Source organism: Penicillium maclennaniae, assembly GCF_028827695.1.
Source record: "Penicillium maclennaniae strain IBT 15551 chromosome Unknown utg000007l:1.0-4884863.0:1.0-4888362.0, whole genome shotgun sequence".
Taxonomy (NCBI): Eukaryota; Fungi; Ascomycota; class Eurotiomycetes; order Eurotiales; family Aspergillaceae; genus Penicillium; species Penicillium maclennaniae.
In genome coordinates this window covers 3,423,015-3,436,957 of record NW_026623219.1, presented here as the reverse complement: position 1 = coordinate 3,436,957, position 13,943 = coordinate 3,423,015, and the positions used below count along the sequence as shown (strand labels likewise).

The 13,943-nt window shown below is 51.4% G+C and overlaps 5 protein-coding genes across 5 annotated transcripts; 3 read left to right on the top strand and 2 right to left on the bottom strand.

Moving 5' to 3' along the window:
• Window positions 1–407: 407 nt before the first annotated feature.
• On the bottom strand, window positions 408–1,401 carry N7477_008512 (p24 family protein; the record flags this gene model as incomplete). Its single annotated transcript, XM_056970175.1, has 3 exons — window positions 408–557; window positions 657–1,039; window positions 1,104–1,401. 3 exons carry the CDS (start codon window positions 1,399–1,401, stop codon window positions 408–410), a joined length of 831 nt encoding a protein of 276 aa, XP_056820207.1.
• Window positions 1,402–1,532: 131 nt separating this feature from the next.
• Window positions 1,533–3,304, top strand: N7477_008511 (SANT/Myb-like DNA-binding domain-containing protein; the record flags this gene model as incomplete). The annotated part of the gene is made up of 3 exons (XM_056970174.1): window positions 1,533–1,629; window positions 1,684–1,801; window positions 1,855–3,304. The coding sequence occupies 3 exons, from the start codon at window positions 1,533–1,535 to the stop codon at window positions 3,302–3,304; spliced, it is 1,665 nt and encodes a 554-aa protein (XP_056820206.1).
• Window positions 3,305–3,547: 243 nt separating this feature from the next.
• On the bottom strand, window positions 3,548–6,052 carry N7477_008510 (uncharacterized protein; the record flags this gene model as incomplete). The annotated part of the gene is made up of 2 exons (XM_056970173.1): window positions 3,548–5,865; window positions 5,938–6,052. The coding sequence occupies 2 exons, from the start codon at window positions 6,050–6,052 to the stop codon at window positions 3,548–3,550; spliced, it is 2,433 nt and encodes an 810-aa protein (XP_056820205.1).
• A 1,147-nt stretch (window positions 6,053–7,199) lies between these two features.
• N7477_008509 (5-methyltetrahydropteroyltriglutamate--homocysteine S-methyltransferase) lies at window positions 7,200–9,690 on the top strand (the record flags this gene model as incomplete). The annotated part of the gene is given in 5 exon segments (XM_056970172.1): window positions 7,200–7,210; window positions 7,268–7,603; window positions 7,662–9,039; window positions 9,057–9,569; window positions 9,640–9,690. The coding sequence occupies 5 exon segments, from the start codon at window positions 7,200–7,202 to the stop codon at window positions 9,688–9,690; spliced, it is 2,289 nt and encodes a 762-aa protein (XP_056820204.1).
• Window positions 9,691–11,601: 1,911 nt separating this feature from the next.
• On the top strand, window positions 11,602–12,717 carry N7477_008508 (glycoside hydrolase family 75 protein; the record flags this gene model as incomplete). Its single annotated transcript, XM_056970171.1, has 5 exons — window positions 11,602–11,868; window positions 11,928–11,993; window positions 12,048–12,167; window positions 12,248–12,386; window positions 12,449–12,717. Coding segments are annotated over 5 exons (861 nt in total), but the record flags the coding sequence as incomplete, so codon positions are not given.
• Between the last annotated feature and the right edge of the window lie 1,226 nt (window positions 12,718–13,943).

Sequence of the window (13,943 nt, the reverse complement as noted above, 5' to 3'; positions counted from 1 at the left end):
ACACTACGCGCAATCAATCAGGGCAAGTCCCCTTTACATTCTTTCCAAAGACAGATCAATAAAATACGTAGCTACAAATGTATCAAGGAAGGGAAGAATAAGCAGTCATTACATCCATTATCAAGATCGACATCCCTCGAAATCCCGGCGCTTCTCGCCCCTCTTTGATCGTTTGAAATACAGATCGGACGCAAACATGCCAGAGCCACTTATAGCATATAATTAGATAGAAAGGCACTCTAGCCGTCGTTCCGGTCCCTCTTGAAAGAGATATGGCATATCAGTATCCAGAATCGATATCCGCGTAAACTGGGCGTGTGTGGTACATAGAGCTAGCAACCAGATGCAAGGTGAAGAAAAGGCTGAAACATATTTTGATTTGCAAACGTTCCCCATCAACCGTCCATCTAGGTCAACTTCTGCTTGATGAAGAATGAACGCAGGTGCGAAAGCTGCCAGGCGCAAGCGGCGGAGAGAACGGCCACTTGAATCAGGGCCCAGCGCACGACGCGGGAGTTGGTGGTCTCGGATTGATCACGGAATTCGGCCTCGCGTTCCTATACAACCGTCAATTAAAGTCTGTTTTATTGAAGCCATGTTTTGCCCATGAGACAGTCTCCTGCCATGGAAATTGCCATTCGGGGTAGACGACATACCCGCTGGTACACCTGCTCCCGACGAATATCGTGCAATCGGCTGTTCAGATCACGAACCCGCTGCACAATATCCTTCATCTTATCCTTGTCCTCGGTCTCAATCTTGCTCGTCTCGCCAATAGCAATATCCAGGGAAACCTTGACGGCGCCCTGGGAACTGGACAACCAGCCGCCAGAGGTAGCGTCGGTCTCAGCGGTGAAGCAGATGCGGTGCTGGCCAGCATCGGCAGCAGAGAAGGTGAAGCGGCCAGAGTTATTCTCGCGCTTGGAGACGACGCGGTGATCGTTGTCGAAGGTCTCCTCAACAGTGATGAGCATCTTCAGGTTGGGGTCAACGGAGTAGGTGTTTGAACCCTGGTTAATGACTTCTGTCTCGAATTTGCCTGCAGATTAAAGAATGAATTGAACGAACTTCCAAATGAGAATGAGTTTGCAGTGATTCCATACCCGCTACGAGGGTGTCCTTTGGCAGGTCCTCGAAGAAGCACTTCGGTTGCCGACCATCGACATAGAAGTACAGAGCATTGGCGGGGACGAGCAGAGAAAGCAACGAGAATAAGGCCAGAGCGGCCGCGAGCCATGACGGCGAGGACGTTGAGAAAACCATGGCTAGGAAGTTTGCGCGATTGGGGGGAACCTCAACTCCTGTCAACACGCGGAGTGTTGACCATCTGGCGACATCGCGGCCCTCACCGCCTGCCACCTTGGGCGCTCTCCCTTGCCAGTCGCCGCGCTCGATTTTCATCGTCACGACAACTCCCTCCTCATTAGTGCCATCTATTCCAATTTGCACGCCTGTCTTGCCTACTTGACGCGATATCACCCGTGTACCATTACCTGCAAAATCCTTCCTGAGCAGGGTTCACCGATCTCGCCATGGCCGCCGCTGCCGATGTGCGCGATATGCTGGACTTGCCCGCTGAGGGCCAGCCCCGACCTCATAAGAAGCAGAAGGTTGTGGAGAAGCGACCTGGTAAGTAAAATTGGTGTCTTCACGGTGGAACCCCATCTGACGGTCTTGTTGCAGAGGGCATCACCCGTGAACTTTACGCGCTACTGGGCGAACGAGCACCGCCAATCGCTATCAACGAGAACAAATACAAGGGGCGCCCGAAGTGGATGAACAAGCTTCGAGTGCGACCATGGTATGTGTGGTATTTAGCTTACGAAGACACGACAGGACTGACTGTACCTTCAGGCGCATGACTCCTTTCACGAACGGTGCTAGATCAGACGGTCTCGTCTTGAATCACTGGCAGAGGAAGCATGAATCCACCCGGCCACCTGCGCCTGACGGAGTCCAGATGGATGTCGATGGAAAGACCGAAGACGGAGTGGAAGAGGCTCCTAAACCGCTGGAGCAGGAATACAACTTTGCCAAATATAACGTTAAGGCACGCGTACCGCGACGGTACAACGATGAAGAATATAACCGACTATTGAAAAGCGATGCATGGACGCGCGAGGAGACAGATTACTTGATGGATCTGGCTACCGACTATGATCTCCGCTGGGTGTTGATTGCGGACCGCTACGATTATCAGCCTCGCATGGATTCTGAGCCAGATGCTAATGCGATCGTGCCAGCCAAGCAAGTGCGCACAATGGAACAAATGAAGGCGCGATACTACAAAGTTGCCGCCACAATGCTGGCAATTGAGCACCCACCAGCCGAGATGTCTGAGGCCGAGTTCGACATGCATGAAAAGATGCTGAAGTTCGATCCCGAACGAGAGAAGGCGCGCAAGGACTTAGCTTCACTGCAGCTCGACCGTACCGCCGATGAAGTCCGTGAAGAGGCCATGTTGCTAGAAGAGCTCAAGCGTATCACAACCAACGAGCAGAACTTCATCGCCGAGCGCCGCGAGCTCTACTCCCGCCTAGAAGTCCCGATCAGCGTCGGCAACACAGCCATGTACCAGTCCAGCCAGGGCTTATCACAACTCCTTCAAACTCTCCTTCAAGCGGACAAGAGCAAGAAGCGCCGCTCGATCCTCGGCCCCGACGGCGCCGTTGCCAGTCCCGCCGGCCAAACACCTACACAAACTGGCCCTCTTGGCCGCGCCGAAACGCCCAGTTCAAACCCCGCTGCCAACAAAAAGGGCTCAACATCACAACCCCAGCCAATGGTCCGTACGCTCACACCAGCCGAAGAAGCCCGATATGGAGTCCAGCATCATGAACGCGTCACAGCAGGTGTCCAGTTCCGCAGTGACCGTGCCCAGAAACTTACGCAGGCCAAGTCAAACGTACAAACTCTCAAACTGGCCGGTGCACTTGCCGAGCTCGAGATCCCCGTGCGCCTGTTCATGCCCACGGAACGTGTCTGCAAGGACTTTGAGAAGCTCATTCAAGCCGTCAACTTACTTCTTGACGCTCGCAAGGTCTCCGAAAAAGTCGAAGGCGAGATCCGCGTCTTGGAAGCCGCAAAGGCCGAACGCGAGCGTAAGTCTAGAGAAGCTGCTGGTGACTTTTCACACCCAGTGAAGACAGAGGCCGAGGATGGCGGGAACAGCGGGCTGGACTCGGCGGCAGAAGCCTCCGCTCCTGCTGATGATGGTGATGGGGAACGGGATACGACCCACAAGCGGTCTGCGAGCGTATTGAGTGGTGTCAGTGATAAGAGTAACAAGCGACAGCGGCGGTAGATCTGGAGGTCTCTTAAGTTTCGCCTGTGGAGGGCCGGAGAATCTACTGGACTGTACGATACACTTTCGCTTTGAGCTTGATTTGATACCTCTGTACGATTAATGAATACCTGCTGGGAGCTATATCCATATTCCAATTTCACTCCACCTTTTCCTGCCAGGTAACAATAGTAACATGCCTGCTGGGTATAATGAAGCCATTTGCGCCCCCACTCATGTAGGCGTTCCCTCATTTTCGTCAAGTCAGTAGTCATCTTCAGACGTACACAAATCCCACAGTACTTTGCTACGCCGATTAGCCCAGCGACTGCCATCAAAAGATCCAGGCATGCGGAGACAATCCTGGTAGACTCTCGCTGGGTCTTCTGCTCCGCTGCTTTTTGTAGAGTTGGTTCGTCTGGCACTGTTCGAGTCACACTCAACGAAAGCCGAGGAAGTCTGCGAGATTTCTTGCTTGTGTATGTTCGGGGAACAACGAGTTGCTTGACGCTTGGAAAGCTTCAACAGCCATCGTGAACTGCGCGAATTGCTTGGGTGTAGCTGACCAGCTTGGTCTTCCTCCTCGTCACGCTGATCTGCAGTGAAAGGCTCCGCTGTGGAGGGTTCTATCTCAACGTGCCCAACTATGGGTTTTGCGGTGTCTCGTACTTTGTCGACAGTATATCCGATTGCCAAGCGTGAGTCACCATGGCTGCCTGTCTCATGGCCGTCTAGTCCCTCTCCATTCTTTCGAGCTAGAAGCTGCACATTCACGGATCGACTGAGTCTAGCCCAGCAGGTCGCCGAAACATCATTTGGGCGGTTGCCGTAGTGGGCGCTTGATGGAACCTCATAACGTTCATTCTGAGTTGTTGAAAGAAGTTCTGGAGCACGAAGACTCGGAGGATTACTTTCATCAACCCAGACCGCACCAGTTTCATAGTCTAGACTGGATCGATTGTATCGACTATCCATGAAAGTCGGTAAATCAGGCGGCATTGGGTAATCCTTCGCTGAGTGAGGAGATGTCATGGAGTGGGGAATAGTAGCTGCGACAGTCTCGTGGCGTTTTGGATTCATAGGAGGTGGTATAGGGCGAGGCTCCTTAATGGTTGGCTCCATTTCCTCAGGACCCATCCGACAATCTTGGAATGGAGATTGGAATTGACGGTCATTCTTAATCGGCGATCTCCAGCCCGCTACGTCGCTTGGATGTCCATCGCTACCTTGGTGTTGGGTCGGTGCATCCTCAGCAGCTGATACCGGACTATAGCCATAGCCAACCCGTCTGCCTCCTGACATCCAACCTGCACTGATCCTGCGTGGAGAACGGTGATTCGGGTCATGAGGCTGACCGTGATATTGAGGGGGTGCGTTGGTAGCATCACAATGCTCACGAAATCTGCTTCCATGCATAGAGCCATTATCCGTAATAGGACCCCCGCTTTGAGGCTTCCCTCTTGTTCCCTGGTTGAACTGAATGGGTCTTTCGATGTGAACTAATGATTGGACACGCGGCGATGTTTCTCTTGAGCTGGGATGACTGCTTTGCTGAGAGTAAAACGAAGACGGGCCGCGGCGACTGATCTGCCCCTGCGGTGATCTCTGGCGAGGATGAAGGTTCTCATGGGAAGAAGACATCAGTTGGCCATGCCGATTGTAACGAGCGAGATCAACACTCGAGGGATTGCGGGAGATGGACCCAGAAGACATGGTCTGAGAAGCGAGCCGATGGGATATTTTGAGATCACCCAGATGAAGTGCCCGGAGATCTGTTTGGAGATCTGTTTGAGACATGGCCGCGGTCCCTGGCTGTCTCCTTTGGGCTACCAGAGCATCCGTGGACCAGTTTGGCAGAGATCCTGATGTCGTCATGCCCTTCCTTTGACCTCTCCTCAAGTACTGGTCCCAATGGGCTATGAAATTCACGTCATCTACGGCATTTGAACCGACAAGAGCTGGAGAGTGCATTGAGATCGATGGACCAGAGCCACGGCTTGGAACATTCATATTGGGTTGGGATCTTGCAAGCCCCATCTGCAGAATACGTTCTCCCCGCGTGCGCTCATCTTCGAGAGCTGGATGTTGACTGTTCGCTTCACGAAGTGGATGGGGTGCACCTCTTAGACTGCTTTTGGGAGTCGGTATATAATGCATTCCCAATGGGGAATCACGAGAATCCGACTTATGTGGGGACTGGTCCGTTGTCCAGCGCTCAGATTCTTCCCGCTCTTGGCTTCTTTCCATTAGATCAATCAACTCCATTCTCCGGAAGCCTTGAGCTGCAGGCGAGGCTGCCATGTGGTTCGCGCGGGTTGGAGTCGGAATATCTCGTGCATCGCTGTCGTACCCTCTTTCGCTCATCAGACTGCTCCCAATGTCTTCCAGTACCATGAGTTCTGTCCCAGGCTTCGTGGTTGACCTTGCCTTGAGGGAAAAGGGAAGGCTAAATTTGCCAGAATCACGGTGCTCATTTGACGTTTTGGACTCTCGAGAGAAGCGACGTCGAAGCATATGAGTAAAGTTCCCGAGCTGCTTCTGACTCAAAGGTGGGATATTGTCAAATCCAGACAGTAGGGGCCCTGATACGTATGACAGTTAGTATTCATTCTTCTTGCCAATCGACAGAGAGAAGTGCTGGATGTAAGGCGTACCTTGTGTCTGGTCCTGCTGAGATGCTCCCTCGGCGTGGGTTTGGTCGGAACGAGCAACCTCCGACGGCGCAGTCGTCCGCAGTTTTCTCAACCAAGGGCAAGTGAAAAATGACATCTTGCATAATGTTGCAAAGTTGAGCAGGAAGTAGAAGAGGATGAATCCCAAGATGTATGCGGTTTGCTCTATGCTGGTAGCAGGTGCCCTGCTGTGCTCCTTCCTCGACCAGGACACCCCAGATCCATGTATGTCTGCCCATGTCTATTACCATGGTACACGCCATGATGGACACCTTGACTGATCAATCGAGCTTTCTACGATTGAAAAGCATTTGGGACAGTCAAGGACTGCGGAGTTTCCTAAGAGTACTTCATGGGTCGAGAGGTTAATCTCAAATAAGCGTATCCAGCCTCGGTGACAACCCCACGAGAATACTTGAACGATTCGTAGCTGTGAGATGACCGAGGAATACAAATTCATCCAGACTAATTCTAATATACTGCGCAAGGACCAAAATTGTGTGTAGGTCATGCCAAGTCCAAGCTTAAACTTAGCATTACTGTACTCTGTCACAGAAAGATTGTCCCTTTCCATGCTTACTGCTCGAGGCCCCCCCTGATTGCTTGTTATCTCGTAAAACATGTGTATTAAACTCCTTGATAAAAGCATGCAAGCTTAGCGGTGTGCAATTGGTGAAGTGCGTAACTAGCGTTCTCAGGTTCCAAAAGAAGGAGCCGGTCAACCCCGCGTCAGCGTTACGGGCTTGCTCAATTGCATGAGACAGAGCGAAAAACAGATAGCGCTAGGAATAGCAGCAGAATTGCCCTAGCGCATAGCACTTCCGGAACTATTGGATGGTGGATAATTTTTTGAGTCTGTTGTTATTATTACAAAATGTGATAAATAAAATTTTGAAAAGTGGTGATCGCCCCCGTATCAAACAATGGCGTGATCCCCGCCGATCACGGAGACCCCTGCTGGGGTAATGTGACGTGTATATTACCATGGCACACCTAGGAAATTGGGGTAGACTAGTGGAGCTAATGCCGACCATGACAGTACTGATACCGATACTTGGAGGTCGAATTGCCCCTCCATCCTAATAGGGTTAGACCTACGGACCTCCCCCCCTCCATTTTTCTTCTCGCTCTTCCCCTTCTTCTCTCTCTCTTCTTCTTTCTCTCTTCACAGGTGTCGTGGTCTTTTTTATCATCTTTGAGACCCCAAATTCCCCTTTTCCTCTTTCTCACACACATCCATCAGAATGGTTCAATCGTATGTTAATCTCTACTCTGCTTGATGACTGTTGGACATTGACGCTAACTGGTCTAGATCCGTTCTGGGTTTCCCCCGTATGGGTAAGCTCCGTGACCTGAAGAAGGCCACGGAAGCTTACTGGGGTGGCAAGATCTCTCGCGAGGAGCTTCTCGCTGAGGGCAAGCGTCTTCGTCTCGAGCACTGGAAGATTCAGAAGGCTGCTGGTGTGACTCAGATCCCCAGCAACGACTTTGCTTTCTACGACCAGGTCCTGGCTCAGTCCCAGCTGTTCGGTGTCATCCCCGAGCGCTACAGCAAGTACAACCTCGACCCTCTCGATGAGTACTTCGCTATGGGCCGTGGTCTCCAGAAGGACGGTGTCGATGTCCCCGCCCTCGAGATGGTTAAGTGGTATGTGGAGACAATATTTTTGCTATTCCACGTGGCCTCTTGCTAATGTCTTTCATAGGTTCGACTCCAACTACCACTACGTCAAGCCTGCCCTCCAGGACAACCAGGTCTTCAAGCTGGATGCCAACCCCAAGCCCGTCGTCGAGTTCAATGAGGCCAAGGAGGCCGGTATCATCACCCGCCCCGTTCTTCTCGGTCCCGTCTCCTACCTGGCTCTCGGAAAGGCCGACCGTGGCCAGACCGTCGACCCCATCGACAAGCTGAGCGATCTTCTGCCCATCTACGTTGACCTCCTCGCCCAGCTGAAGGCTGCTGGTGCTGAGGATGTCCAGATTGACGAGCCCGTCCTCGTTTTCGACCTTCCTGCTAAGGTCAAGGCTGCTTTCAAGCCTGCCTATGAGAAGCTTGGCAGCCTCGGCGCTCAGGCTCCCCGCCTGACTGTTGCTACCTACTTCGGTGACATTGTCCATAACATCGATGTCCTCCCTGCCCTTCACAACGTCCACTCCATCCACGTCGACTTGGTCCGCAACCCGGAGCAGCTCGACACTGTTGTTGCTGCCCTTGGCCCCAACCAGGTTCTATCTGCTGGTGTCGTCGATGGACGTAACATCTGGAAGACCAACTACAAGGCCGCCATCGAGAAGGTCGAGGCCGCTATCCAGAAGCTCGGCAAGGACCGTGTCATTGTCGCCACTTCCAGCTCCCTCCTTCACGTTCCTCACACTCTGGCTTCCGAGAAAAACCTCGACCCCGAGGTCGCTGACTGGTTCAGCTTCGCCGTCGAGAAGGTCTCTGAGGTCGTTGTCATTGCCAAGGCTGTTACTGAGGGCCCTTCTTCCGTTGCTGCTGAGCTTGAGGCCAACGCCAAGTCCGTCCAGTCTCGCGCTACCTCCAAGCGTACCAATGATCCCCATGTCAAGGCCCGCCAGGCTGCTGTCACCCCTGAGATGCACAACCGTCTGTCTCCCTTCGAGACCCGTATCCAGAAGCAGACCGACCACATCAAGCTTCCCTTGTTCCCCACCACCACCATTGGCTCATTCCCCCAGACCGGTGAAATCCGCAAGCAGCGCAACTTGTTCACCAAGGGTGAGATCACTGCTGAGCAGTACGAGCAGTTCATCAAGGATGAGATCAAGATGGTCGTCGAGGAGCAGGAGAAGCTTGGCCTTGATGTTCTCGTCCACGGCGAGCCTGAGCGTAACGACATGGTTCAGTACTTCGGTGAGCGCTTGACTGGTTACACTTTCACCGAGAAGGCCTGGGTGCAGTCTTACGGTTCTCGCTGCGTTCGTCCTCCCATTATCTACGGTGACATCAGCCGTCCTGCCCCCATGACCGTCAAGGAGTCCCAGTACGCTGTTTCCATCAGCAGCAAGCCTATGAAGGGTATGCTTACTGGTCCCATCACCTGTCTGCGGTGGTCTTTCCCCGTGACGACATCCACCAGAGCCAGCAGGCTCAGCAGCTGGCCCTTGCTCTGCGTGATGAGGTTATTGATCTTGAGAAGGCTGGTGTCTCCGTGATCCAGGTCGATGAGCCTGCCCTGCGTGAGGGTCTTCCTCTTCGCAAGGGTAGCGAGCGTGACGCCTACATCAAGTGGGCCGTCGATGCTTTCAAGCTGTCCACCGCTGGAGTCACCGATGCCACTCAGATCCACTCTCACTTCTGCTACTCTGAGTTCCAGGACTTCTTCTACGCCATCGAGGCTCTTGACGCCGATGTTCTCTCCATCGAGAACAGCAAGTCTGATGCCAAGCTTCTGGAGGTCTTCAAGGCCAAGGACTACCCCCGTCACATTGGTCCTGGTGTCTACGACATCCACTCGCCTCGTGTCCCCAGCGAGCAGGAGATGAAGGAGCGCATCGAGCAGATGCTTGTTCACCTTGACCCCAAGAAGTTGTGGATCAACCCTGACTGTGGCCTCAAGACCCGTGGTTGGGAGGAGACCCGGGCTAGTCTGGTAAGTTTCCTAATTTGCTGAATTTTTTCCGGATGTGGGAAGATGTGAAGATTGCTAACATGCTATTCAGTCCAACATGGTGTCCGCCGCGAAGTTCTTCCGCGAGCGCTACGCTTCTTAAGTTCTTTCTCAACACCACACACAATTTCCCTTTTGATTTCTTAATTGGGTGGGCGGCAATCAACCTGCCGCCTCCAACACGGGGGAGTTCTTTGTTTTTTCATGACGAGTTACGATGATGATACCAAATCTCAACATATGGGTTTCAGCGAGGGTTTGTGATCAAGGCACCAAAAGCGGGTTACCATAGGGTATGGTACGGAGTTCAACATTTCTAACGATTTCAACATGGGTGCCACCAATTTAGGTGCCAATCTTTCAACAATTTTACTCTCCCTCCTTTGCTTCTGCATTTGCAAGGCATTGGACATGGAGACGAGAGTGTGTAGAATTAGCTGTGAATACTACTACGGTTCTATACTATATTGGTGCAAGTAAATTCCAGGTCGTAGGTCAGAGACGTTTGTGTATGCGACGCTTCGAGATTGAAGTTCCATGCCGGGTACAAATGACCGTGACTTTGTAGGCCGTTGAGGCGAGTTTTGGGACCAACTTGCACAAGGGAGTCCAATGGAACTTGTCCGTATCTTGGGTTGTTCTCGAGCGCCCTCTCTGTGACATTTGGTCTTCAGCACCACTTCAGTTGTCAGGAAGCCAAAGCTCGGAGTGTTTTATGTTAGCCTTCAATTCAAAAACACTGTGGATTGAGGATGTTTCAATAATGTTTTAAACGTTGTCGCAACTTCATGAATACCTTTGGCTACTACGACGACCATGACGCCACCACGAGCTCTGCGGGGGGATCCTGAATACGAGCAACTAGGGGACTACATGCTCTTAGACCATTCCCCAGCCAAGTATAGCTAACGGGTCTTCTCCGTGTCCCATCGGCTTTGACAGGAAATTTTGTGGGTCCTACATTGCAAAACCCTTGCAGGGAAAAGACCTCGGCATGAATCATTGTAACCTGAAGCATGTTGACTACTTCATGCATGCACTTTTTCCATCTACAGAAGCTTGTACAGGACCGAATCAGTTACGAGTTGGGCTAAATAACTCTTATTCTAAATGCGTTGACTCGTATATCATTACACCTGTAGATTTCCTCTTACTTGCCAGTCCCATCGCAGGGACTTTGAGCCTCGGCTTGAGGATCATTCGTGCACCGGCAAATCCACCGGTGAATCCGGACTGGGGCAGCGACGTAGCGCCAGAGCAACTCCGCCTGCATAAGCCGTTCTACTTAGTGGCAAATGATGGAACGGGCAATTGCTCGTTGCGCCTTCTTGAATGGTAGGTGAGTTCTTACTCTTCCGCATGTTACTTCGGCTATCCCGGGTTTCAATTGAACTCGGCATTGGCCAATCGTGATCCCCTTTAGGGACATGCGGAGGCACACGGGGCTCAGGGGCTGAAACAGGGTCCAACGGTCCCGAGTCCGCGAAGAAGCATCGTGGAATGACCGGTTACGTAAATGGGTGTTGGATTGCTATAGGATATTGGTGGTATCCTTCTACTCACTCTTGTTCATATGTTAATGAAATATCCAATTTTCTCGTTGAGATCGTCCTTCCGAATCATTCCCTGAAGATGTCTTGGAGATTCTATGCAAATATGACAATCAAAAAGGACGTGGAGGCCCCCACTCCACTCTTCCAGCTCACTCATAGGCTCAGGCGTCCCTTGGACTCAAACAAAATACAGTGTAGGAATTACCCTTTTCAGTTAATGCCATCGCAAGGTGCAGGAATCGGAAACCGATGGCGCCTTATCCCAAGCATGCCAGACACCATGTGAGCTCGGAGGGAGCTTCATAATGACTAGTAGGGCAATTGCGATACCCACCTTGAGTGATGATCCCAACTTCTTTGACTGCCGCATGGAAATAATTGAGGACCCGATCTCCGTCAGCATATGGTATATATAGTTCGAGCTCTTTTCTGATCAATCGATCATTCAATTCACTCACAATATGGCTTTGGTATCTTCATTCCTGGTGGCCTCGCTGGCTCTCCTGAGCCCGACGTTCGCTCAAAGCGTCGATGGCTCGAAGTATAACAACCCCACGGCTGGACCTCCTGCGAGCTACTTTGCTGCCGCTACGTCCGTCCCCGTCGCGGCACTGAAGAGTGCTGCGGCAAAGGCGAGTACCGCTGCAAAGGATGCGACTTATCCTGTCAACAACGATGGCGGTGCTGCCAAGGTCACCATTCACAGTGACTGGTCGAAGTTTAGTGAGGTGCGTGGATGCCAAGTCATTCAAATAGTTGATCAAATCATGTTAACATTCTATTGCAGGGTGCCGCTTTTGTTTGGGTCGCCGACATGGATGTCGATTGCGATGGTCTCGACTACAAATGCAAGGTATCTCTGAGTTTTCTCAGTCCGCGGCCGATAGAAACTAATTCCTCGTCACAGGGAAATCAGGATGGACTCCCTGACACCAATTTTGGTGCTCTGGCGGCATATGAAGTGCCATGGATTGTGATCCCGGACAAGTTCGGCACTACTTACCAGAATCTCCTTCCCGGAAATAATGTTGGTGCAGTTATTTGGTGAGCATCTCCCCTGGAACTGGGAAGATAGTGCCAAGTTAACAATGATGCAGTGACGGCAAGATGTTCTATGGAATCTACGGTGACTCCGATGGTGACGATCCCGAGGTGATCGGAGAAGCTTCGTGGCTCATGGCGCGAACGTGCTTCCCCAATGACGACTTGAACGGCAATGCTGGCCACGGTAGTGTCGATGTAACATGTAAGCGGAACTTCTCACACACAAACACCATGTTGTACACATTGACTGACTTGAACACTTAGACATTCTGTTTACTGGCAACGACGCCGTGCTTCCAGGCAGCGCCCTCAACAAGAACTACATTACTAACTTCACCACCCTGCGGTCCATGGGTGATAGTCTGATGGCTGCTCTGGCGAAGAATTTGGGTCTATCTGGTGGGTCTGGAAGCCCAACCACCACTTTGACTACAAAGACGACGACCGGTTCTTCCTCGACGACTACATGCTCGTGGTCTGGGCATTGCGCGGGAGCCTCTTGTTCTAACGAGAATGATTGCTCTGGTGATCTGGTCTGCAAGAGTGGAAAGTGTGCCAGTCCGTAAGATAATGTGAGGATAATATTAAAGGACTGGGAGTTCATCATTCTTGTTATGAAGAAGGAAGATGAAAGATGAGAGACATGATGATGATGATAGATTCTAGAGATGAAGCTATGGATCTACATATCATGGAGGATGAGGCAAGGATGCGATGAAGAGGGGCAGTACCTCCAATTCAATGCGAACACATATAAATGATCTATACAGTACGTCTCGAAACCGGTGCAACCACCTGAACTCTTCGATTGTTTCCCGAATCCTCATGCCAAGATCCATTAGTCTATATCTAGGACCCCAGAGTCAGTAGTCCTTCTTTTAGCGAGTGTAAGATAGCTGTATTGTCTAGGAGATATGTGGGTCACAACCCTAATGCATGAATGGTACGTATCAGGCTGACAGAACAATACCATCTATAAAAGTGCTCTAACATTCCTGTACTGGAAGACGCGCGCGTCACGCGCAATGGCCCTGCAACGATGAAAAGAAGAAACAGTAAAGTAAAGCGTAAGAAAGGGATAGATTGATGAGTTCTTCTTCCTTGACCTGCATGTAAATTGAGATAGGCCAATGAGGGAGGCAAAAGGTGACGGTGAAGTGGTGATGATAGCTTGAGCTGCTTCGCGGCAGTGCGTGAAATACAAGTCTGTATTCTCTTGATCGCCTCGGTGGCTAGGCTGCATCAGTTTTGTTCTTGCAGGGGTTGAGAAAGTGACTGACTTGTCAACGTTGATAGCCTGAAGAACAGTATGAAGTCAACACCATCGGAGAAATTAGGGATAGGATAGCCCCATACATAGACAAACGCGCCTGGTATAGGTCAGGTCGGCGCAGCCTTCGCACAACGCCAGCCATCCGTGAATTATGTGGGGATTGTGCCGTGCAGAAACGACCAGCAAGCGTGCATAGAATCGTAAAAGTTAGATCACCAGGATAAATGGTACAGTCTTACGTTTCTAGTCGAAAGAAATATGTAAAATAAGTCAAGGACTGCATTCTGTCAACAATGACCCCGAAACCAGGTGAACCTAGGCGGTCGAGTGGAAGGTTGTCACAGGGGTGCTCGTTTCATCGCCATCATCAGTGGACAAGTCCTCTTTTAATTGACGCAAGCATTTCACAATGACCAAGACTCTCCATGGGGTTATCATGCTCCAGGTGAGGACCTGCAACAGCAGCAAGTACCACACTGGGATCCA